Here is a 26,504-nt window from a genome sequence, read left to right as displayed (position 1 = left end):
GCACAGTCATTTTGGAACGATGCCTTCAACACATTTTGAATTCGGTTGTGTTCCTAAGATGTGGAATCTGCCTTTCCTAAAAGGAAGGATAAGCTGTAGAAAGCGGAATAATGTCTTTTAGGAAAGATATACTACCTGATACCTGCTTGCTGATTTGCGTGTGAGTCGCAGAGAGGGGAGAAATACCAAGCCACAAAGTCCTTGTGAGGAGAGAGCCATTGATTTTAAGTTTGCATCCCAAACCCAAAAGACTGTTTTAGTATTGTAGTTCATTTGCCGGTGTAGGAGATAAACAAATTCTTGTTTCAAACCTCTAGATCCAACACGTGGATTTGAGGCCAAGATTTTTTTCTCTTCTTGACATATGTAAATGTAGCTGTGCCAAATTTGTTGTTGCACCAGCAGCAAAACCACATGAGAGAAGGACCAGGTCCAGGACCTTCCTAGCCCCTCACAGGCCAGAGATTTATGGCATTCCTACTCCCTCTGCCCCCTGAAATTTGTCTCTGATCTAGTCTATGGTAGATGGGTTTTCAGCATCATAACCTTCGCTTCCTCCGCCTGCTCAAATGCTGCTGAATCAGATTTACTTTGGCCAGAGATGACGGTTACTTTCTCATTTAGTCACCGCAGAGTGGGACTCTGGTGCATTTCAAATAAAGATCTGTCTGTCTCGCCCTGACAGCCTTGACAAAGCCACAGCGGTGCCGAGGGGGGAACATGTAGGTTCAAAAGTGGTCTGATGTTGTTTTGCCGGTGGCCTCTTTCAGGGGGCTTGCAAGCCCTGTGCCGATGAGTGTGCGAGCGGGTCAGGTGTGTTACTGCGCATGGGATCTCATTGCTGAGCTTCATCTGTCCTCTGAAAAAGCGTGGAGAAGGATAACTGCTCTCCTTCATTGTAAACCCGGAACAAGTCTGTTTTAACATACTTGGTCCAGATTTTTGGACGCGAGCGGAACCTATGTGAAATAAAGCCCACGACAGTTTGGGTTTTTTTCAATGTAAGAAAGTAACACAGCAAACTCGTGTGTTTGCCCTACCTCTATACATGGCAATAACCATTTTCTTTGACAGATTTAGGGTCTTTTAAAAAAACAGGTAACGTGGTTTTCCATGACTTTGTCTTCCTTTACTTCTGGGGCCGAGCTCTTTGCCATGGTCAAAGAGAGGGAGATGTGAGAGTGGGTGGGGGGAAGGAATAGAGAGCCCTTCCTTACATGTTTAATTCAAATCCTAGGTGGAGTTTTAGCTATGCAACCTTTCTTAACACCTGTGTGAGTGTCTCCCTGTCGATGTCCCTCCGAGCCCCTCCCTGGGTTTGGTAAAGTTATGTTGTTTCAGTTCTGAAACTACAGCGTATTTTTCTGGGGTCTGTTTTTAAAGTTAAATGACTGAAAGTGCTAAACTAAAACTTGCTGGCGACACTGACTTTTTACCACCTGAAATTGGCAGTGATCACCAGACCAGAAATGGAAATTGGCAGGTACCACTGGATGTACAGGAGTTCAAGGCCACACCGGTACCATCATGTGCCAGCATTGAGAGGCAATATTAGTCCTTTGGGGATTCAAGGTAAATAAAGGGCTGGGTGAAAGGGAAATGGAGAGTTCAGAAATAGTAGTAGCATAAACCTAATGCTTTGCGCTAGTCCTAACAATTTAAGATAAATGTTCTTCTATTTTTCTTGTTTTGTTTGTTAAGGCTGTAAGGAGTCTAGTTCTTTCGTATGAATACTTGACATAATTTTAAATTTAGTTGTTAATGCTTGAAGATCAATAATGTGTGGTGAGGGATACCTCCCTTTTAACTGTGCTGCCCAATTGCTTCAAAACTGTTTACAGGTGAGATGGCGTAGTATGGGTTTTGTATGCTGATGAATCTATCAAACTCATCAGCCACAAATGCGGTAATTGACACTAAAGCAGGGACAGCACATCCGATTTACTGGTCTCCTACAAGATGCTTCCTAGACAATAGTCCATGGTTTTGTTTGCATTTTTCCCTTGCTAGAAGCAGTAAGTGCATATGTCAGAGTCTAAAGGAGGATTTCAGCTGAGGCTTTAAAAACGGTTTTGTGATTCCACATGCCTGTCCTTTCTGTATCTGGCTTGAGACCTCAAAAAGATCCTGTTTTGTTTTCCTGAAGCTTCATTTTAAGACTTTGGGGGGGAATTTAGTTTTGAAGCATCTCAGAAAGGCAACTGAAATCAAGCACACGATTGATTGCATTGGAAAATTCCAGTCTGACTGAGGGTTAACACAGCGAAGGATATAAATGCTCAGAGATAGCATTTGCAGCTAGCTCTATCCAGCAGTCCTCTTCTCTTTATGGAGCTGATTGACTGAAGCCTGCTTGACAGCTTGTTTGCTGGAGATGCCTGCCTCCACATCAGAGACTTTAACAGCAACTGCAGGGAAATATTCACCAAAGCTTGCTGCCTAATCCTTCCCTTTTCCATTATATTTTCACACACATTTGTTCTTTAGGATTCAAATGTTTATGTATTTCAAAATGGTGCCTTTTTTTTTTTTTTTTTTTTTTTTGGCAAATGCTTAGGTTGCAAATCATGATCTCCATCTTCAATATCAGTATTCATTTTGGCCATGTTTTATGACAAATTACCTGGGTGACAGACTCGGGGCTGCCAGAAGACATTCCCAAACTTCAGATCAGTGCATGTGGGGTATTTTATACACAGGAGAAATGCTTCAGGAAGGAGTGACAGATTGTGAATGCTGCCTTCCTGGGAAGGAGGACACGGAGGGAGCAGGCCAGATGCCTGGTTATCAGGGTCTTGTGCCCCATCAGCTGTCCCCAGTGATGAGACACATCCGTATGTGCTGGCACGGATGAGCCAGGACGCAGAGGAGATGCACAGCCTTCTGTCGCAGCAGCTGGGAGTCTGGCACCTAAAATGGTGCTAGAAACCCTTGTTTAGGCAACTGAACCCTATGCAGGCTGCCTTGGGAAGCTTCCTGAAATAACATGCAGGTAAATGTGGTGCCTGTCATGGGGGAGTTGAAGATGAAAGGGTTCTTGCTGATGGGGGTAAAAAAAAAACCCCACCAACAAAGCCCAGAAATACCAATTCAAGGGAAGGTGCTTTAAATGGCTACACTTAAGGAAGTGAACAGGTTTCTAGGCAGCAATGAAACTGCTCTGAACAGGTGTTGAGTAAGACCAATCTGCCAATGATGGATTAGCCACAGTGAAAATATTGGTCTTTGCTCCTTTCCCTTAGATTGGAGGGAAAATGTCACTTCAGTCACAACACAAGTCACACCTGTAACATGCCTCCCTTCAGTACTGGCATACAGCTCCCCACTGCTGGGTGGCACTGGCTAGTGTGCTGAGATAAACTCTGCAGTTTCTTTGACAAGCCACATTATTTCTTGGGTGCCTTTGCCATGCGGATATTTCTACTTTGTCTCCTCTGTCAGTGTCTGAATGGACATCACTAGGAGAGCACCTCTGTGGCAGTCCTGGTGGCATCCACCTCTTCGCCCAGGGCTTCTACATATGACGTGATCTCCTCCCCCTGTTCTAAGCTTTAATCCGGCACTTGAGCAACAAGGGAAGAGTCAGCGTGGGATATTCACTGTGGTGCTGGAGCCAAGACATCCCCAGAACACCTGCAAGCTTAATGAGCCTTTCAAAATGCCTAAAACAATTTTTTCCCAGGAAGCAAAGTACCCTCTTTAATAAAAGAAGCTTAGCAGTGGTTGTTTAACTCTTCCAGGCTGGGTGGGCGTTGTTTGCTTTATGGGAATCTTTTTTTTTTTCTCCCCTTAACTTGCTTCCCCCAGATGCTGGGAGGTGTTTCAGCTGCTTTGTGAGCACATAAGGCATGGGAATGTGCAGTATCTCACTGAAACAGCCTGCTCCCTTACTGAAGTGAGCTTAAATTTTGAAAATGGTGTGGTGGGCACTCAACTGGGGAAATACCTGCATGAAAGCTGTTCCAGGGCAAAGGACTTCTGCAGTTGTGGTTCAGGTTTCTTACCGCTCCTCTAGTTCCATAGTTGGGTAAATGTCTGGGAAGATCTTGGCATCTTCAGTTATCTCTGAAATGGAGAATTTACCTTCTGAATCTTAGATCTGCCAGGCTGAAATCCACACACACACAGTTTTTGGCCCTCAGCTCTAGGGAGAGAGAGGTTGTGTTTCTGTTTGCTTCTTTGTAGCTAGGGAGGAATCAACTGGGGAAGCGGTCGGTAGCAGTGGCTGAAATCCAGTGTGGCAAAAGTCTTGCTCTCCTGCTGAGTGCTGAAGGCTGATGGAGAGCGAGGTGAGTTACAGCTGCCAGAAAGGTGGAGCTAAGAGTCTCAACTCCAGTCTTCCAGGTAAGATACTCACCTTTGATTAAAGTAAGTCAGCTTTAAAAAATCACATCAGCCAATACAGTTGGGTCTGGAGGATGGTTGAATCAAGGAAACCCAAATGTCCTTACAGAAGGTTTCACAGAACTGCTGAAGTAGCCCGTGGGACTGCAATGCTTAGGTGCATTTGTACTTCCCCCAGTGAGCTTGTCTAGACCTTCAGGCATTTGAATATCTTTGGCAGTCTGCCCATCACTTCATCTGTTTTACCTCTTTGGCTTGAGTTTGTCCAAAATTATGACCTGGGCTGGCGCCTACTGAAGCAGCAGTTCTTGCATGTTGACCCTACTGAGTGCTTCTCCAAGAAGGCAAAAACAGGTGAAGCGAGGGGAGGGAGGTCAGGGTGAGGGCAGAAAGGAGGAATGTCTTCAGGCACGTTGAGCAGTGAGTTGTTGATATGTCAGCTGAGAGTTACAGCCACAGTTTGGACGAGAGGCTGCCCTTGCTGGTGCAATGTGTTTGAACTTTGAGCTCTGCCTGTCAATGAGTCCTTCCACATGCTCAGGCTGTGCAAAAGTCCCAAGGGTTATTTTGGATAGTAAAACGTTAGAACGAGTCTCCAGGAGGAATAATGCCAAAGCTTATATCAGTGCTGCGTGAGCTATCCCTTATGTGAGAAGTCTCTTTTTAAATCACCAACTTAATTTTTTTTTTCTGCAAAAGTAGCTTACAGCTAAAAAATATCCATCCTCAAGGATTCCCATATAAACCTGTTTGAAGTAAGGCCTTTTCCAAAGTGTAAATTAGGTATTTTTCTTCTGCTGTGGTTTACACTGTTTCATAGGCCAAAAGTAAAACAGAGAAGGCATGAAATAAAATAAACAAAGTTCTGCCTGACCTTTGTCCAAGAGCAATAAACCTGGAGAAGAGCAATTCCCTCATCCCACTGTCTCATGGGGCAGTGGCGTTCTTCCCATGCAGGTCTGACTCCCTGCTCTCACACAGCAAACGCCTGGGATGGGTGCCTGCAATAAGCATGGATGTAGCGATTCCTATTTCATAGATTGCACTGTCTGAAAAAGACGCCTTCAGAACACCTGTGAGCTTAATGAGGCTTGCAGAGGCTGGGAATGGTATGATGGGGAGTGTGGGTATTTCAATACATTTGAAGAAGATAAATTAGATAAGGCCTGTAAAAGACCATTCAGATGATCTGTCCTCGCATGAAACAGGTTTGATTCCTGCAGTGGGAATGCAAATTTTTTTTTCTGTAAGAAGTGCTGGTTTGGGCCTGAGATTTGAAGAAAAAAGGGGATTATGTTTACTGCTGTCTGTTCTTAGAGTCTTCTCTGTGTCATTTAACAGCATCCAGAAGAGGTACATCTTGCCTTGGTAAAACAGCCTTTTCTCCAATTTGAACGTCATGTTTTCTTTAGTGAAAGGAAAAAAATTTAGCTTTTGGTGTTGATGAACATTGATAACCTCTGCAAGGGTGGTTTTTTGGTGTTTGGGTTTTTTTTTGTGTTAATCATGTTAGGAAAAAAAGTGCTTGATTTTAAACGTATGCTTACTGTATTTTTGCTGGAGTATTCAGGAGCAGCTTATTATTGTTACTCATACGGTACCACAGAGATACTTGGCGCTTTGTGGATTTAAAAAGGGGTCTGCTAATAGTGCTTCCAGGCTGTGAGATGCTTGTTCTTAGTGTGCACCAGTTCTCCTGGTTTCTCTGCACCCGTGCCAGCACAGAAGGCATGAGCCAAGGGTTTTTAGTTCTCTGCTACACAAGAATATGGAAGCATGTAATGAAGTTTAAAGATGGCAGGCTTAAAGCTGGTAACAGAGAATAAATACCTTCTCAGAAGTGGGGAACTAGCTGTATGACAGTGCTGAAACCAAATATCTCATATATGTATCAAGAATATCTGGAGAAGTTGCAATTAATGCTGATAACCATCAGAAAGGAGCTACTTGTTCTTCAAGTAGCTCTTAAATAGTAGATATTGGGATGAGACTTACTGTCTAGATCAGGCTACCCCAGATCTCACTGCGTTTCACTTGAATGAAGCATCTTGTGCTAGCCACTGTGAAGGATGAGACTGGTGGTCTTGCTGGATTTCAGGTCTGATCCTTTGTGGCAGCCCTGATAGCTGTGGTCTCCAAAGGTCATGTCTTCTCCATCACAGATACTATGCTGGCTAGGAAGCAGTATTTATTGATTAACAACTCTGGAAGAGGGGGATGCGAATGCCGGGGGGGGCGGGGGGAGAGATTATCAATCTGGCTAGACTAAAGTACCCTTGCATTAAGTCTTCTGGCTCTCATGAAGAGTTCATTTTCAGTATAAGTTAATTTCACAACTTCTGATTTGGGGAGGAGAAAAAGGCAAAATTAGGAAAGGTTGAACTTGAAGTTTTCTGTTGAAGAGCTTTAAGAGGTTTGTGGGAGGAAAATAAAGGATTTTTCTCTATTTGAGCTCATCACTTATTTAGTCTGTTTAATGTACTTAATCCAAAAGTGTGGTGAGTGAGCATTTATTGTAATTAATAACAGAGGTTTTTGCTTTGTGTCATGTTTTGTAAGTCAGCAAAATTGAAGATGAACAGGAATAGGTAAGGATAGAGCTTCAGCAAAGACTTCCAAGTGATTTAACACACAGCCTTTTTATTTTAGTGCCCCTATTAAAGTGTGGAGAGAAATTTGTTGCATGCTTTAAACTTACCCTTGTAAGATGAAATGTTTTATCTTATTGTACTGTTGCCACTGACCCTTGGCTGCTGGTGTAGGTGATAGATGTGAGAAGTAAAGTTATCCTACTGCCAGGTACTGGCTTATTCTCACACAGGAAGGGAGGTAAATTCCATTTTTGCTTCTGAGGCATTAGTGTATTCCCACATCCCTCACTGCTTCCCCCGTAGCTGTCAATTATGCTGTAAGGTATTAAAATGTACATCCTAGCATGCATAAGCCATTCAGAACGGAGATTTTAAAAAATACTGTAGGTGGCAGAAAGTAAAACTGACATTCGCTTTCATTGACATAAAGTTCATTTTCTGACAAAGATCCATGGTGGTTTAGGACTCTGATGGTATTAGGTATGCTTGGTATTGGGTAATCTTCAGCACTGAGGAAACAGGAGGTGAATGTAAAGTATTGAGTTCTCCTCTTACATTTATTTGTGAATTGGGAGTAATGCTCCCAACACCAGGATCCCATGGATGTGTAATAATGAGCCTGATTTACATGCGATGGCTGCATTTAAGATGTTATCTAGTGCTTTCATTTAAGATGTTATGTAGTGCTTTTTCTTTTTTTGGGTCTCTTGCAACCTTCTTTTTGTTAAAACAGTTCCTCCACACGTGCTCCCTGAGCTGTGGTGCTGAAGCCAACAGAGATCGTGGTTCTGTGGTGGAACATTTCTACCACGTATTAACTGGACAGGTGTCCAACATGCCAGGATTTCTAAAAATGCATTGCACAATTACAGGAAGTAAGTGATGGGAAAAAATGGTGCCCATTTCTTCATCTTTCAGAACAGCAAGACAGATTTATGGGAGGGGAAGAAACGAAACTCCTAAGGAAAAGAGTGGGAACTAATTCAGAAAACAGCCAGGTTTAGCTCCCTGAAATGGAGAGCTTTTCAAACCTCTTTTCAGGTTTTCTTTGTTTTTTGTTCCATAGTGACCTTGACTGTGGGATCAATGGTTCATACCTGAGATACATTGAGGCACTAGTTCAACCTAGGAGGAGTTTGGGACATTAGAGGACAGGCTGGTTTTCTGTCCAGGAGGTGTGGACACTCTTCCTTACTTCATGTTTTCCATGCTTTGCTTTGAGGAGTGGCTTTGTGAACATGTGTCTGCCTCAGCTTTTCAAGTCTGGGCTTCAAGAGCTGATGTGTGAACTTCCTAGAGCAAGCCCTGCGAATGCTCAAGACAGCTACCTGATCCCATTGCATTGTCTTTTGTCATTTCCGAAGCACAGATTTTGTTGTTCCACTCCATCTTGACCTTAGTAAGATGAGTTAGAGTCTTAGAATTGCTGCTTTTTTTTTTTAAGACCGCTTTTCATTAATTCTGCATTACCTTGCTTTTCTGAGTTTAAATCTTGAAGCCATACTTAAAGTACCAAAGAAGGTTTAGCCACACAATTGCCGTTTGACATGGGAAATTGAATGACTAAGCCCCTGCATATATGCAATAGCCTGTACGCTGCTGGGTAGATTGTATAATTGCTCTTCATACATTAAGCAACCAATTGCAGGTTTGTGTACATATGTAGGTTCATCCTTTACCAATTTCCTGTCACTGATAGTTTCCAGGAGATTAAAAGAATAGCCGGTTCCTGTTTTTTCTCTTCTCTTTATTTTCGTCCTCTAGCAAGAATATTTGTGTGTGTGTGTGTGTGTGTTTAATAGCATTCATTCTCTAGAGAATAATCTCGGTCCTTGTTTTAGCTGGCCTCCTTCTGAGAGTGTGTTAAATCTGTAGCCAAGATCACAGGCAGCTCTGGGCAAATCATTGGGCTGTTATTAACCTGCCTCCATGGCAACTGCTGCTCACCAGCCTGAGGACAAAAAATGTTTTTATTCTGCTGAGTTGCACAAAAGGTTCTAGTGATGCCTTGCACAAAATGGCCATTGAAAGGGGAGATGCAGTGATGTGTGTTTGTGCTGTACAGTTTCATATTTAAATCGTTTTACACTGTTGTGTTGGAAGAGGATATACAGCTGAAAAGTTGAGCGTGTTTGCCATATGGAAAGTAAAAACTGGCAGAAAATTGGAACTAAACTTATTTTAATACTAATTTTTGTCAGCTTGAGTTCACAGGCCTTCCATCTGAACTAGGCAAACATCATCATGGGTTTTCCGTTGTACGGTATGAAGATACTTGCTGACTTGGGGTTCAAGAGAGATATCATAAAGCAGGTTTCCTGGAAAGCTTTCCTTTTTTTCAGAAAACCTTTGATTGGCTTCAGTGCTTGTTTGCGAAGCTCGGTAAGCGTATCTTAGTGCTTGATGAGCTTCAAACTTTAGCTGGTTTTGAAAGCTGTTCTTGGCAGTACTGTTTTAGGCTTGCTTTGAAAGAAAGTTAAAAAAACAGCTATATTGCTCAGGCATGGACTTAAGCTGCTCATAAAGAGTGTTCGCAGTGGGATCTGTGGGGGGTCGGGCAGGCCCAGCACCCTGATGAGGTTGTGTCCCGCAGTTAGTAACCCTCTGGCAGGAGGCTGTGCAGCTCTGCTGTCAGTTTGGGTGCAGAATGACTATGTATGGATGGATGCTGTCTCTTGGAAACGTGCTGGTTTGGGATGCTTCCTGCATTTGCAGGCTGGCAGCACATTATTTCCCTGTGAACTGAAGTCCCTCTGCTTCCTGCTTTAGTCTTGGTACGAAGGTGAGTAGTTTCTACAGTTCCACATTTGGGCAGTTTTTTCTGCCTTGCTCAAAATAGTGTGGTTGCTTTAGAGACCTCTTAGCGTGTCCCTTGGCCTTAGTCTGCCCTGATAAAATGAAGGCCACCCAAATATTGTGATGCTTTTTACTTGGGCTGTAGAGGAAGACATAAAGAGTACGGCCACAAAGATGCTATGTGCAGCTGCCAGTCGCTGGGAGGTGAGAGGGGGTTTGCCACTGTTGGCTTGCATTCAAGGGTCTGTGGATTAGTGGCAGATACTGACATGTGTTTGGGTAAGGGATCTGACAAACTCTCCAGGGCGAATGTTCCGCCAGTGGCCTGGAAAACTGGCTGTGCGGTGTGGGGTGCTGGGAGGACAAGTACCTAGTTGGGGGGGTGTTAATCATCAGTCCTGGGTCTACACCAATTTTTAGTTTTGTCAAGCAGGCTGCTCCCATTTTCTGAAACCAGCAGCTTTTCTTTCAGACCTTGTCAGTCCCTTGGCTTTGCTTCCAGCTGTTTTTATTTCCTATCTTTGATGGGATCCTTCTGCAAAGCAATCTGTGGATCAGCATGATTAGATGATCAACCTCCTCTACACCAAGCAATGATCTAGCATTTCGTCACCTTCTCCTTTAGGAGTGCGGCCCAAAAGGCCGTTCGTTTTGTGCTGGGCTGTGGCCACATGTGTGTTGAGCGTTGCCTGCTGGATCGGAGCATGGTTATTCTTGGATAATCCTTCACTGCTAATTCTGTGCCAGGTGCCAGCGTTTCTTGGATTAACTCTTGGAGGTTTGGGCCTGACCCAGGAGCAGATGCTGCGCAGGCGAGGCAGCCTTACATGTATGACTGCTGTTGCGTGTGGCTTGTGAGTTGCACTCAGGCAGATTCCCCAAAGCGGAGGATCGCTCTGCAAGGTCTGGTGCCTGAACTCAACTCTGGACCTCTGTGATAAAACAAAACCCAGAGATGATTTCCTCTGATAGCGTGCATTTGGATTTTGTTTGCCCCGTCACCGCTAAGCTGCAGCGTTTGTTCATTTGGCAGTGTTTTTGTCATGAAGATAGTTCCTACTGAATGGACTCCAGCTGTGGGCTTGACTATAAAAGCTTCCCAGGCTTGTTTCTGTACAATTAAATCTTGTCTGCAGTTAGCGAAGTGGCGTTTCATAAGTCATTTTGGTGGTGATAGCTGCTTAAGCCTGACTAGGACACTTGCTAGTGACTCTCTAAAAGAAGAGTTTCCCACTTATGAAATGGGAAAGCTTTCAATTATCAGATGCATATTATTCCTCAGTGCTTCAAGGAAGTGCCTGCTCTGCAACTCATTCATTAGTGGGAAAGGGAGGGGGATAAAAGTAAACTTGCCTCGTATGGTGGATGGAGACTTGCTGATCTTTGTGAGGAATTTTTGGGGCGGGAAGATGTGATGTGATGTACGTGTTCGCCAGCTGTCTCCCTGCCTTCAAGTGCTTTGTCCATTTAGCGCTTTCCCGTAGAAGCAGCAGGCTGTTCCTGCGACGTGCAATGCTGGTCGCTCCATTAAGCGTTGTCTTAATGGCTTGTGTTTTGTGCAGTTGTATGAAATGCACATTAATGGAGACAGCTTAATGCCATCACCCTGAAGTAATGAATTGGTATGGATTGCCATTACCATTATAGCGCAGTTAAAAGCTGTGTTTGTTTCCGATTTACGTTTTCCAGCTCTGCAAGCAGATGGATTTTCAGGCCGCATGGTCGGGAGGAACCTGGCAATTCAGCTGCAACCTCCTTATTACAGTGTTTGTAGAGCAGCAGTTACGGGGGGGTGTTTTGTTAACTCAGACTGCTTAAACGATACATTTCATTAAAACTATGATTACGCTACTGCAGACTGTATTCAGGGATCACTGTAAATCCAGTGTACCCTATAAAGCTGGAAATGTATTGTCTGTGTAATACAGCTTCATCTCACTGCTCTTGATAAAAATTGTTATTCTCTGGCCCCCATTCAATTTTTCTGTTGTTAAGATATCTGTATCCCTGTAACCTTATACAGATATATACAAAAAGATAATCGGGAGTCAGGGGAGAGTGGAAGTTTTGCAGACCTAAATGTATTCCTCTTCCAATGGAAGTGCAAAGTATCTTTTACTTTTCCAGAAGGCTTCATTGTCTTGGGTATTTGCTTCTCTGGCTTCCTGAATGGTGCCAGCGTAGCTAGTGCTCCTGCCGTTAGTATCAGTAATGCTGAAACACGGTGAGCTCTGTATGAGCAGCTGGATCGCAATGGATCCCTTCAGACAAGTGATTTTTTTTCTTTTTCCATTTCATAGGCTGTCTCATCGATCTCCTCTTGATCCTGTAAAGATAGGAGCACTCAGCCCACTTTCTGGGCTTTGAGTCCATACCAACAGATCTGTAGGTCACTGCTTTAGAGGGTGATGCTGTCTTGCACCACCTATAGATTTTTGCTTAGCATGTCAATGCCTGGGCCTTTTAGTCCCTATGGCTTTTACCAAGTGGAGGACGGATATTCTTTTCCTCATAATTTGCTTTTTGCTCATAACGTTTCTTTTGCTTTCTCTCTTCTGCTTAGGTTGCTTTGAATGTTGCATTAAGTGCCTAGGAGGAGTGCCATATGCTTCGCTCGTGGCAACCATTCTCTGCTTCTCGGGGGTAGCGTTGTTTTGTGGCTGTGGCCACGTGGCGCTCACGGGAACCGTGTCTATCCTTGAGCAGCATTTCTCCACGACTGCCAGCGACCATGCTTTGCTGAGTGAAGTGTAAGTATGCCTCCCATTTCCATTATTCTTCATAACGCCTTCATGCTAAATGAGCAGAGACGGATTCAAACCTCGGTCTCCATCCCTCAGTATTAGGTTGCCTGTTTGTCCAGCAGCACTCAGTGGTTTTTTGGTGTTTACCCACTAAGAACCAGAGCGTATATCCTGCTTAACCTGTTTCTATTGGGACCAACACTATTTAATATCTTCATCAGTGATGTAGACAGTGGAACTGAGTGCACCCTCAGCAGGTTTGCAGATGACACTGAGCTGAGTGGTGCAGTTGATACGCTTGAGGGACGGGATGCCATCCAGAGGGACCTGGACAGGCTTGAGGAGCGGACCAGTATGAACCTCATGAAGTCCAGCAAGGCCAAGTGCAAGGCCCTGCATCTGGGTGAGGGCAATGCCCAATATCAATACAGGCTGGGGGATGAAGGGATTGAGAGCAGCCCTGCCGAGAAGGACTTGGGGGTACTGGTGGATGAAAAATTGGACATGAGCCAGCAATGTGCACTCGCAGTCCAGAAAATCAACCGTGTCCTGGGCTGCAGAAAAAGAAGCGTGGCCAGCACGCTTTCTGTGAGGACAGGCTGAGAGAGTTGGGGTTGTTCAGCCAGGAAAAGAGAAGGCTCCGGGGAGACCTCATTGTGGCCTTTCAATGTATAAAGGGAGCATATAAAAAAAATTGAGATAGACTTTTTACCAAGGCCTGTAGTGACAGGACAAGGGGCAACAGTTTTAATCTGAAAGAGGGTAGATTTAGTGTTACGAATTTATTTTAGTGACACAAATAACTGGGAAGCGTTATTCTGTCCATCACCCCCTCAGAAGAAGGTGGGCGGGTATTGTACAAACAAGAAAAAAAATAGAGAAAAGACTGGAAAGAGCTTAAATGTTTGTCTCTGTGACTGTAGCCTTTGGAAGTAACCACCGTTGAAATATTTGGGGCTTTCGTGTTCCCAAGGCCTCTCCGTGATACCAGAGGAAGGCCTGGAGGCCTGTGTCAGGGCCCGCGCCCAGCCCCATGGGCGCGAGCCCCTTGTTCCCCTCGACACTGAGGGATGCGTGGGTCCCAGGCTCTGGGCCGGTGGTCCAAAGACACTGGGCCTTACGCGGTCCCTCCAGCTGGACCACCAGGCTTTGAAAAGGCTTTTGTCCGGTGGCAGTGAGGAATTTTGCTCGAGTTGCGATTCATGACGACTGCGCGCTGGTGTCGGGATGCTGACTGGGCCTGGGTTCGGCCTCCTGCCCGCTGCTTACCATGGGGGAGCACCAGCCACAGGCACAGCGCGTGGCCGGCCCCTGGAGATGTCTCCGTCCTGGGGCAGGGGGGCAGTGTGAGGAAGCGCAGCCGAAACCTGCTGAAAGCCTCCCAAGGGCTCTGGGCGGGGGTCCCTGTGCAGGCCGCGTGCGTCTGTGAAGAGGGGTCCCATGTGGCATGTGCTTGTGGGCCAGTTTGCATGCACCGAGCCTCAGACTTCCACAACTGACCCCTTCCCATCCCCCGGGAGCGTTGGCATCAGTCCCACAGCACTGCTTCGGGGCTTCTTCCCCTTGCAGGACACCCTGTGCCCCGACCTGCCACACAGCTCTGGGACTGCACCCCACCAGGGTCCCGTGTGTCCCCCTAGTGCCTCCCAACCCAGCTGCGGCTGGGCACCGCGTCCCCAGCTCCAGCGCATGAGCCACAGAGACCCTGCAGTTACCCACAAAATTTAACAAGTACTTGTATGCTAGCAGCTACTTAGTGGGGAGTGGTAAGAATTGAAAAAAACATTTGAGGAAAAATGTATTTCTCCTTAGAAAACTGGCAGTATGGATGTATAAAATTAACCTCTCTGTTCTGTGAATAGCTTCATCCAGAATAACCATCCCAACAACCAAATTACTTTTAAGAAGGCATAAGTTCTGGAGAAGTTGTACTAATAACAAAATATGACTTTTGGAGACCAGAAGAAATGTCGTATGAAAGTTACGGCATTCTGGTCCTCCAAAACATCGGGTTCAGATACTGAATCTGATTGATAATATTTAGAAATTATTCTTTCCATTTACCTCTTCTAGCCAGAGTAAATATACCGTAAAAGTGTCATTGCAGATGGTAGATTTTTAAGGAATTGAGAACCTTCTTAAATTGTATCTGAGGGAAGTGCCTATGCCACGTGCCCTGCAATCTTCTTCCTCTGGATGGTCCAGAGTACCTGAAATGGAAGCATTTCCTAAATATTTTTTTCAGTTTTTTAAAATTTAATTACATTTTGGAGAGCTCCACACTGCTGTGACTTAAAGCACTGAAACTACCTGCTCACTTGGAAGTATCCTCCTGGGCTGTAGAGCAAACCATTCCTCAGGAGAAGTCACTGCACATTTGCTGAGTTTTGTATCAGAGAAGTATCACTGAATTTGCAAATTTTTGCAAATCCATTAACTGGATTTTACAGGTGGAAATGGTGAATTTCAGGGTCTGCTTCCTTTGCCTAAGCCAAAGGAATCCCCATGGAGCCTGGTAGTTCAGCTCCAGCCTTTGACACTTCAAAGTCCTATGTTGTCCCTGTCAGACATTCCCCGAGTTAGATGTCAAGATCGATAACAGGAAAAAAAATCTCCATAGTGGAGGCATGAAATTGCAGCTTCAAGCTGGTGACTAATACCAGTCAGTGTAAGAACTGCAGCACAAACAGGGGATGCTCAAGCAGATGCAAGACTGATGCACATCAGTATTGCTTACCTGTAGAAGCAGGATAGTTGTATTGGTGCTCTCCTGCAGCCCGCTTGCTTAAAATGCGTTAAGGAGCCTTGAACTGTATTTCTAGAAAAGGAGTTACCTCATACCTATTATGATTTGGGAGGACTGACTTTGGTTTTATAGGACTGAAATCGGATTATATCTTTTTTTCTTTCCATTTTAGAATACAGCTAATGCAGTATGTAATTTATGGCATCGCATCATTTTTCTTCTTATATGGAATAATCCTTTTGGCAGAAGGTTTTTATACAACAAGTGCTGTGAAGGAGCTGCATGGAGAGTTCAAAACAACAGCCTGTGGCCGCTGCATCAGTGGAATGGTGAGTAGCATTAGAAATGGGAACAGTCGTCTTGCTTGCTAAAACCTGTTGAGCTCGGTTTGACTCCTGTGTTTTTGAACAACAATATATTGCTGCCTTCTTTGTTTAACTCCTTATGGGTGGTTAGAGTCAATCCCTGTTGCTGTTCCTTCTTTGAACTTCGAGGATGCTTGGTCAAATCCAAATTCTGCAGATGGACTGTCAGGGTGCTACCGCGGCCTCCCCTGTCATAAAGCTGAACCCACTGGTCTAAACTAAGTTGACGGAGACTGCTAACTTTAAAACACTCAATAGGAGATAAAACGAAATTTGTGCTTTTAAACATGGAGCACACTACTGATGCTTAAAGGCAGACTGTAAAATGGCTGTAGTTTGCAGAGCTATTTAAATAACAAATTGTAATGCCTCTGACTTCCATAGTCAATTCTGCTTGATGATGTCTGGAACCTTCAGACAAACAGTAATGAATGAAGCTTCGCAACATCTTTGCACTTGACCCAAGTATTGCTGTCTTGCTTTTGCAGATGGCAGAAGGCATACAGATGTAATAGTGAGTCTTTTTCGCAAAGCTGAAACACTTAAAGCCTTAAAGTTACAAGCCATCTTCCCTTCAGTATACTTCTGTATTAGAACAAAATTTTAAACAAAGTTTAACTAAAAATAAAACTTCAGATTCTCACCCGCATTGCCCCCTAAGGCGCACTCTGCAAGAACAGAAACGTAACTATGTTTCTGAGACAGGATTTCAAAGCTATTTCTGAAAATCTGAATTCAAAGCTCGCAGTTATGGAGGAAGCTAAGCAGTATGACAGATCGCCCACGGGAAAGTGTGGGTGAAAAGAGAAGAGTCTTTTGATGTGATTGTTGCATTTTAATATACAATCTATATCCTGTACTTAAAAAATACGTACTTTCAGCTGATTAAATACAAAGGAGATGCATGTTTATTTTCAAGAGGGTTAACAATTTTGCACTGTGCTGTTGGATACTTACTGAATTTTTCAAGAGCTAATAAAAATAAGACAGCCGATCATTTTCCAGTTAAGCAGCTATTCACTCGCTCTTCTTCTAGCAAGTATGATCTTCACTGAGGAGCAAAATCAGATCTAAAGCAGTGTTTTCCAAAGATCCAAAACACAGTAGAAACATAGACATACCTGCATCTCATTAGTGCAGACAATTGCTTGTGCAGTTGAGTAGTTGCAGGCACATGATTGCCAGCTGCTTATACAAATAACAGTGTGACTCATGGAAATACGACAGAAAAATGTGTTTTCATGTTTGCCTATATTTGTCCACACAATGAAGGAGAGAATTTAGCAGCTGACTAGTGGCTTGGAGCTCTGATAAGACACATCAGTGGTTAGCAGTGAGAGTCATGGTGTAAAAATGCCTGTATGCTGCTGTGTAGCGGTAGAGCTGCTTTAAACAGCAAGGTTAGAACAAGGTTTGCAAGGAGATACAATATCTCAACAGGCTAGTGGCTGCAGCTGGGTACGGACAACAAGCTTTTGGACATACAGTGATTTTTTTTTTTGCCTCTTTGATCAAGAGCTCCTCTACTTCTTCCTTCGCTACATTACCGAGCGAGGTCCTGAAAGGCAGTCCCTTCCATCGTGTGTAAGGTTATTACAGAAGACAGCCTTCTGACTTCCCTGAATTACTTGTGTTGGCTGTGGTAATGCAGAATAGCCATTTCCCACAAGTTACCGCATTAAAAGTGAGAGCGAGTGTGTTTCTTCCTGGCTATTTTAGGAGTTACAGGCTTTGTGGATTTCCTCTCACGCACACTTCCACATATACGTATGCAAAACCCCATTTTACGTATAGTGTATCTATTGAAATCCTTTAAACTGGTCCACTTGGTCCTTACCAAAATCCAAAGAGAGAATTCTCAATTCTCGCATAAAACATACAGGTCTGGTGTACAGCACTATCAAATACGAAATAGGGTATTTCAGTTCAGTTGTGTATAAATCAAAGGCTAGCTAGGTTTTTTATGGGCCTTAGTTTTGCAAGCACTTCCCCCTCCCCCTGCCACACCACCTCCGTTCACTATAAAATCTAACCAATTGCTCAACCTTCGCTGTAACGTTTGCAGGGTCGTTCAGCGCGTCTGGACAAAAACCTATGAGGATGCAAACTTCCACCGCTGCAGCATTAGCTCAGTCTGTCAGTTCTGGGACAGGCTGAGACAACCTCCCCCCTCAGAGCCTCTCCCATCCTTGCTGTTCTTCCCTGGCACCCAAGTTTCGAGTGAGATAGTACAGCATCAGTGCTTTATGGGAAGTAAAGCCTTTCCAGTCCACCTACAGTTAAATAACAGTGAAAAGGGAACACACAAGGTGTAACAGCATTCCCCCGCTTCCCAAGTAGGATCCAAATCCTAGTCTCACCAGGAGGAGGGAGCTAGGAACTGATGCCAGAGCTACTGTTTCACCATAAAACTTAGAAGGAGGGAAAAGGGAAGAGGTCCAGTGGGAGGGGGAAGCTGGAGATTTCCAAAGCAATGAGTGCCATACCTTATAATCTTAGCAAAGAAAATACACATCATAATTTTTTTTTTAAAAAAGAACAAACCCAAACCAGCAAATTTCAATGGAAAATCCATGATTCTCTAAGGTAAAGTAACTAATTTTCTTCTTGGCAATGTGTATCAGATCAATTGAATCTTTCTGATCTGCTGTAACACTTGTGGTATGTTTTAAAAAATAGGTATTCTCAAATGTTACCTTCAAAATTGATTTCAATAAATCAGGGAGTACGGGAGAGCGCTGTGAACATCGATTCACTCTGTTGTTTGGATTTGCAAGTTGTATAGAAATGCTAGTATGTTACGGTTAATTAAAAAAACTCCTTAAATTGACTTCTGTTGGCTTTTTATTGGTTTTAGCCTACAACCAGCATCCTTGCTTAGCTAAGAATCTCGAGAAATTAATGGGCTGCTCTTTCAGGAGGGCAAGCTGTTTACTCGAGCAGGCTGGTGAAAAAGGAAATGTCGAATTACTTTCTCAGTAGCACTTAAACTACCAAAATATTTGTAAACAACAAGAACACTGATTTTATTTGTGCTTGGAAATCAAATGTTTTATTACCTGATTTCTGAAAGTATGCTTAAAGATTATTTTGAAGCATTTTTAAGGAACATTCAAGTATTCTTTTCAAAGAATAAAGGTGAAGTGCTTGTGTTTTCTCTGCCCAGTTTGTTTTCCTCACCTATGTGCTTGGAGTGGCCTGGCTTGGGGTCTTTGGCTTCTCTGCTGTGCCTGTCTTCATGTTCTATAACATATGGTCAACTTGCGAAGTCATCAAATCTCTTCAGACAAATGTGACAGTTCCAGGGGACCAGATCTGCGTGGATATCAGGCAATACGGTACTCATTTTAATCCTGGTTAAATGCTTTATCCTTTCTCCTTGGTCTGTCTTCAGTAGTTTCGTCTCAGCCTTATCAAATGAACCAAATGCAAAACCATCTTGTATCTCTGAATGTGCTGTTACTTTTCTAATTAATTCAGATTACACCGATCTCCTTCCAGATGCAATCAATTTAACTGAACTGGCAAGTCATTTATCTAAAATTATTTTGTAGCGGTTTCCAATACTATAATATTGGGTTTAAAAATAGACCAGCCTCAAGATAAACTGCTTAGAAACAGCGCTGAGAAATAGATAACCAGATTCTGGGTTTTGAACCCCCGTATGCATATATTCTTTCCTTTCAAAAAGCTGTTTTTACATTTAAATATGAAGTTAACACCTGAACTTTGCTCTAACAGTTACTTTCAGTTAGAAGACCAAAAACCTGCAATCAAGAGTCTGCCTTAACTATTAATGAATTAATACTGCTTTCTGATGACGCCCTGAAATCCGAGGGGGGGTGCAGGTGGCAGGGGAGTGGGACAACAGCTTAAAATAGGGTCAGGCTTTTCAAATAGTTCATTCCTTAAGGTGAATTTTTCCTGAAGTTAATCTTTTCAGCTTCCCTTGTGCAGAAGAGCTTTCGTCACTGTTACTTTTGGCTTCATTTTAGCTAGCATTTTCTGGGAATGTTTCTTTCTTTGGACTAAGTCATTCAAAGCTGAGAAAATGGATTCAGAGTTGAAAAAGTAAGAAAGCTTGGTTTCGCTTTCCTGTCTGGGCTGTAAGTCCAGTAGGAGAAGATAAGATACACTAATTTTAAAAGCGGGGAGTCCCACATCAGTTAAATGTTTGCATCCTATTTTGGCAACTGACAGCAAGAGGCTGGGAAGACGTTTTCTTCAGCCAAAGCCTAGGAGTGCAGGGGGAAGATGTGCTTCTCCACCTTTCTGCTTCTCCTGGTTGTTTCGCAGCTGTACGAGCGCCGTGTAGGGCTGTGCTGTTCCTCCGGTCAGTAGAATCATTTGGGTTTCAGTGAGCGATGGGAGAGAGCAGCTCCTTAACAGGCAACTGGTGTCACTGAACTGTCCTCACTTTTTTGGGCGGAAGCGGTGGCTTCAAGTGTATATTGCAATTGCAGAGAAGAAGCTGGCTTCAAAGTAAATGCTATAAAATCTTTTTGAAAGCCATATGATCCTGAGATAATTTCAGTGACCTGCCCCTTACAGAGCTGCTAATTCCAACCAGCTGAGTTTGAAATGGAAGTTATATGGAGGAGACAAACTGGTTTCCCCCTGTTTCAAATGGCTTTTGCTTAAGCTTTACATCTGTTATGGGCCTAAAAGTTTAGGTTATTTTAAACCTTCTAGATCCTGTCGACTTTCCAGATTTTCAGTCGTGTAAGAAAAGCAATTGGGAGTACGTGAGGTGCGTCAGACTGCATTTTCTTGTAGCAGCGTTCACTTGACGCTTTTTTACCTACTGGAACTAAACCAGAAGAAAATCCTTCTGTAATTCTTCTCCCTAGCTCCATATTCACACTCTTCTACAGTGGTTACTTGTTCAAGTAGAACTGAATCTAGTAAGTGCTATCCTGAAAGGTGCCAAGCACCTCTGAGATGCAGATTATCCCTTTCGGTGCTGAGTGGGGGAGTAGGCAGTATGTGACTGGACCCGAAGTGCAAAAACCCAACCAACCATTTGGCTGCCATATGGGAAAACCACATCTGAGAACGTATCTTGGCAGCAAGCCTCGGTGTGGGGAGAAAGCACAACTTGAGTGAGTTGCTTTAATTCCTCCCGCCAACTCAAAGCTGTACTGGTCAACGCGCGGATGCCCAGAATGGGAACACAACTGGCAAGTGGGCGGAAAAGATGGGAGAGGAACAGAAAGCCTGTGTTGATTGCTAAAATTAGCGGTTTCTTTTGCTGTGGTATTTCAGGTATTATCCCTTGGAATGCCGTACCTGGCAAAGCCTGTGGCCCGATTTTAGAGAACATCTGCAACACGAATGAGGTACAGAAACGCAACCTGTGTGCAGCTTTTGCCTGCAAGTCACTTGTGCACCGTGTAATAAATAACTTGAAAGTTTTTGGAGAAAACGAATACTAATAGTGTAAAGAGGGTGATTTAAACACAACAGTGAAATCATTCTGTTAGGTCATCCAAAAAATTTAAATTGTTTCAGAACGTTTTTATTTTCTAAAGCTTTGAATGCTTTGCTACAAAGACGCTTTTATTATCCTTGTTCTCTAGAACAGTTGAAACGCGCTTTATACTATCCTCAATTACTTCAATGTTTTTAACATGTTTTTTCTCTAGTTCTACATGTCTTATCACCTGTTCATTGTGGCTTGTGCTGGAGCTGGTGCCACTGTCATAGCATTGGTGGGTAGTATTTTTTGTTGTTTTATTGTGTAACATGTTCCTTTCAGGCTTAAGATGCTTTAAGATTAAATTTTGTGTATCTTACAAATAGTGACACTAGACGTGAGGGAGGGCGAGCTGTGATCGCCATTATTTGCTGCTGTGGTCTGGTCATTGCAGGTCAGCAGGTCCCAAACTTTTGCTTTAAGAAGTCGTCTTAACCCACCTCCCCCATCCTTAGAATAAAATTCTTTGCACGTCCTTTGAAAATCATACTTCTGCCCGCTACTTCTATTTTTATGCCCGCTATTTCTTTTCATGTTTGTAGTTTACTTGACCAGTCGCCTGTAACCTCTTGGTTTTCTTGTCTGGACCCAGGCAGTTTGGCTAGTCCAACTCTGCAGTGCCGGTTACAGGTAGCAGCTGGAAAAAGGGACGTTAACGAGATGACTTGCTTCATAAGTCTAACGCTTCCTCTAGCTGCCAGCTTCTAACCTCACGTCAGCCAAACCCGGGTGTAACACCTCACTATTTGGTGACGAAATAGCCTTGTATGGGTCTGGATGTAGGTTATCCTCTCCGGATAAACGGCGAGTTGTTTATCTTGCATCTTCACCCTGGAAGAAGCTCACAATAACATCTGTTGTAAAAGTATCGACAGTTGCCCAGATGGGCTTGAGCCGTCACCGTGTTGTATCTTACTCTCCTGTATTTTGTTCTCTTCCACCAGCTGATCTACATGATGGCTACTACATATAACTATGCTGTTTTGAAGTTTAAGAGTCGGGAAGATTGCTGCACTAAATTCTAAATTGTATAAGCCCAGTAAAGAGCTGCATTGCGTAGCTTGAAATACCACTGACACCCTAGGCTAAAAGTCTAGCTTTCTGAATTTTGTTACAGTAATTGTAAATAGCTTCAGTAAGCATCGTTTAGCTTATCAGATTAATGAAATGACTTCTTGTATATGAACTGTGATGTGGATGAGATCTGGCTATTTTTTCGTGTCGAGAGAACTCAGTTACTGTTAGGGGTGTTTACAAATCGTCCTTCCAAGATGGGATGTTTCCATTTTCAAGTCTCCACTTGCTTTCTAACGGTCTTCTCTAAAACAAGTACCGGAACAGTTCAGGGTCAGAATTACTGATCTATTCTTCGTCCTGAACACCAAATACAGCCCCCCCGAGCATACAAAATATACATGATACAAAAGAAAAGGAATAGCGAAGTAGTGCCGGCCTCTTTTGGCAGAAATCAGAAGCCCAGGTATTATGAATTATTTGGCTTGTATTTCCAGTGCCCGGATGCTGAAGTTGATTATTTTCTTGTAATTCATTTATTTTCGCGTAATTGCCAAATCACGCTCTCTCTGGAAGGAAATACATCCTTGTATTAGCTCTGCGTAAAAACAATCACATTCTTTCTGCCTTTTGGACCCTGAACTAGTAAGAAACGGCGTATAAATCGCTTCTGTTCTTGTATGGCTTGCACTTTAGTAACTGATTTCTCAGTAGCCAGATCTCAAAACTGTAAGTATGACTGCACGTGAAGCAAAACCATGCATAGATCACGGAGACCTTTTTACACTGCTGGGATGAAAAAAAAGGAGACGTGCATCAGTGTTTTCAGATGTAGATTTTTTGCATGAAGTGTGGTGAAGAGAAGTCGGGAAGGGATGAATGCACGAACTAGAAAAAAATCCACGCAATAACAATAATAATAAAAAAAGAACCAGTTGCTACATATGATATAAAACCCTTCACCTGAGGTTGGACAATGGAAGTTTAAAATGTAGTCATAAAAACATACGATTAAGACTTCTTAACCCAGAGATTGCATGCTTTTGCTTAGTTTTGGACTCGTGTTTTGTTGTTTAATTTTTCAATATGTTAATGTAGCCTTGTTCACGTAAATAAAACTGTTTACAGTTTCAGGCTTTTTCCAGGGGGAGGGTGGAATTCTCATCTGCTTGTTGGGGGAAAAGAATTACCGGGATCTGGGCTTGGATCTGCATAAACACCACAACCTTAGAAAGCAGTTCTTCTGAGCACCTCGTAGTTTACAGATTACGTAAACGGCCACGTGCAAAACTTTTTTCCCCGCTTCCCCCCATTCTGCATTTTAATTGATCCGTATGACTCTGTAGCTCATTTTATTACCGTTACACTAACTTTCTCTAAATTGTGAATAACCAACTGAAGTATTAGCATGCCAAATTCTAGAGATCTTTGAAAATAGCCTCTGTGCTTGTTTTAATAACAGAATGCTTATTAACGTAGAGTAACTTTTTTTTTTGGTCGTTATTTTAAAGAGCGTCTATTAATCTAACTAGCAGCTTGCTTTGCCTCTTGACATGCTCACTAGCCATCATGCTCACCCTTCTCTTCCAGATCCACTTCCTCATGATACTGTCTTCTAACTGGGCCTACTTAAAGGATGCAAGCAAAATGCAGGCCTACCAAGATATCAAAGCAAAAGAAGAGCAGGAGCTTCAGGATATCCAGTCTCGGTCAAAAGAGCAACTCAATTCTTACACATAAATGTTTGCCACAGTAATTCAGCAGAAGAATGCTGTAGCTCTGACAAATCAACAAATAGCTGCTCTGCAGTACAGGTGTGTGTCTACCAAACAAAATTAGAGAGAAGTGCAAAAGCTTCACATTCCAGCTCCTGGAACACATTCATAGGGAAATCTTCCCGCGGGTAATATCTCCCATCCTTTCATACAGAGAATGGAGGTTTTATTCCAGGCATTTTAAAAGGCAACACTTCACAATAAGCGACCAAATTATTCTTCTTCGAGACTTTCGGTATTTGGTATTTGACGTGTTCTACAGCGTGACGTCCTGCACAAAACCGTGGCAGGCGCTCCAGACCAGCAGGCGGTAGATCTCTGTACAGACCTTAGGCAAAGGCACGTGTACGCGGTGCGATCTAGCATCGTCTCGGTTTACGTACCACACGAAACCGTGGCCGGCTGAGATTTCCGACAGCTCGTGCTCACGTGACGGCCCAGTTGCAGCAGTTCCCGAGCTGCAACAGGGCCGTCTTTGACCACGCTTTCCCCGGGCCACAGGAACAGCGCTCCGCTCCTGTGCCACGCTGCTTTTTTACGGTGAAGCAGTCACGCTCCTGGGCTCACGTGAGCCTGGAGCAGATGTCCCACATTTTAACCTTTTTATTAACTGTTTAATGGAATGTAGGTCCCCGGATCTGGATAATGATCCCCTTTGAAAATAAATGTCAGCTTTGCCTTAATATTTATTTTCTATAAATGTCTTAGCATTTATACAGTGGCAGGAGACCATTATCCTACATTTTAAGTAAGTGAAAAGTGTTACCTTATTAAAATGACACCGATCTGACTATTCCAAATGAGCGGATGAGAAAGTTTGCAGAGTTTTACACAAACAATAAAAAGTACAGCCATAAAACAGAATACAGGATGTCCACCTTTCTCTATCTTGGTGCTTAGCAAATTTATAGTCAGTGCTTACGTGTTTTCCTTTTTACAAATTAATTAGCACATTAAGAAAACGTGGTGTTCAGAAAAAAACAACAACAAAACAACAAACAAACAAACTGGTGCCATTTTAAAGTCATTTCCTATAGATGTCTGCCTTCTAATTAATGTTTTTTTCAGAAGCATTCAGTGATATCTTGAGTATTAGTGATGGTATCTTTGGTGTTTGTTCTATATGATATATATATATATAAATGTTGGGGGGAAAAAGTAAAATACATCAAGTCATTCGAAAAAAATCAAATATTCAAGTCATACCCACGTTAAGCTGACGTGTGGTTCGATAGCTTTGACTGTTTGCTGAATATAAATCCAAGGAAGCACAGGCTTCCTCAAGTCAGTATTAAGAGAAAAGGCAGTTTGGGGGGTGTTAACTTCAAATACAATTCTTTTTGGTCAAATATTGAAGTCTAATTTGACAGTTTCAAAAACGGGGCAAAGTTGATCAGTGTAGAGCAAATATGACGAACTAGCCTAGTGTATGTTCTTACCTGTTGCATGAAGGAGACATTTCTACAGCAACGCAGGTGATGTTCTAGCCCAGTGTTTGCGTAAGGGTAACAATGGAGGCAGTGTCTTAAAGCCTAATTCTTTTCTAATTCAGTGTAGCTATTACTGGGAGTTTTTGAAGTTTTGTTTAAGTAGTCTAATATTTTTATGTAAAGAGCATTAAATTTTGCTATGTATAAATTTTTGTAACCTAACAGTGAATCAATATTTTCTATCAGTGCCAAGGGCTTCCTGTAGTTACATCCAAGTGTTAAAATAAATATTTGTAGATAATAGACAACACTTGTGTACGCTTATTTGAAAACAGACCTGACAGCTACCCTCTACTAGCGCATCGCTGTGCTCTGTAGTCTCTATCTGAAGTTAAACACGTTTTGTTCAATAGTTTCTATCCATTTGCTTCTGCACTGGGAAAGGATGCCCCGTAGGCGTACGCTGCAGCATGGTAAGTCAGCGAGTGTTTCGAGCGTGACGGACTGGGAGTTGCTCCAGGCCAGCATAATGCAACAAGCACTCGCCGTCCCGTTCGGGCCGTCCCGCCGAAGGAGCCGCTCAGAAGTTTTGTACGTGCCAGCACTGCTGCAACACCAGGTGAAGCGGCGTGTAAAAATCGGGCTGGCCACCAAATCACATTTTACCTTAATTAATTTCTGAAAGCAAAGTTTGCTTCTGTCCCGTTTTTGGCACATCGTGTCTCAACACCCAGTGAATTCACAAGACGGAGCTTTGGTTTTTGCCCCTAAATTCTGTCAAACTTGGCTTCATGTTCTTGTAGTTAGGTCAAGACGAGCAGCCTCAAATGCAGTGCAAGTTGTAATATATGCTGCCGCCCAAAATTACTTCATTGATAAAAAAAATACTGTATTTTATACTGTAAATAAAGTTTAATGATCTTGCCTATAATCTACCTACAAAATACAAAGCTTAAATAAAGATGAGTTAAGTAGCATTTTTATTTGAATCTCTCCATTCTGGGCTGGTTAATACCAACAAGGTGATACACGAGATAAGGCTGCTTTTAAAAGGGTTTGTTTCCCCTGCCGTAGCAGTGCAAGGGGCTTGTCGGCTTGGTTCTGTCACGCCCCGCTCTCGGAAACTGCGCAAGCCAAGGGTCTCCACAGGACACCTTTAAAAACGCGATGATGATTGAATCTTTTGTTACCTCTACACTCTTACTTTCACCTACAGTTTGTAA

The 26,504-nt window shown here is 43.2% G+C and overlaps 1 protein-coding gene across 2 annotated transcripts in view; it reads left to right on the top strand.

The window, feature by feature from the left end:
• Positions 1-25,589, top strand: part of GPM6B (glycoprotein M6B) — a 31,608-nt gene extending 6,019 nt beyond the window's left edge. Inside the window, exons 2-8 of one of the 2 annotated variants that reach the window (XM_009333411.1) lie at positions 1,453-1,572; positions 12,295-12,481; positions 15,394-15,550; positions 18,753-18,924; positions 20,852-20,925; positions 21,232-21,297; positions 23,667-25,589. In XM_009333411.1, the coding sequence (XP_009331686.1) occupies positions 1,453-1,572; positions 12,295-12,481; positions 15,394-15,550; positions 18,753-18,924; positions 20,852-20,925; positions 21,232-21,297; positions 23,667-23,816 (926 nt within the window). In that variant the 3' untranslated portion in view covers positions 23,817-25,589. Of the gene's footprint in view, positions 1-1,452; positions 1,573-12,294; positions 12,482-15,393; positions 15,551-18,752; positions 18,925-20,851; positions 20,926-21,231; positions 21,298-22,006; positions 23,557-23,666 lie in introns of those variants that run through there. The other variant, XM_009333412.1, reaches the window with a different exon arrangement.
• The last annotated feature ends 915 nt before the right edge of the window (positions 25,590-26,504 follow it).

Source organism: Pygoscelis adeliae, unplaced genomic scaffold (genome assembly GCF_000699105.1).
Source record: "Pygoscelis adeliae isolate BGI_AS28 unplaced genomic scaffold, ASM69910v1 Scaffold69, whole genome shotgun sequence".
Lineage (NCBI taxonomy): Eukaryota > Metazoa > Chordata > Aves > Sphenisciformes > Spheniscidae > Pygoscelis > Pygoscelis adeliae.
Note: the sequence above shows the minus strand (reverse complement) of the source record. Positions and strands in the feature narration are given on the sequence as shown.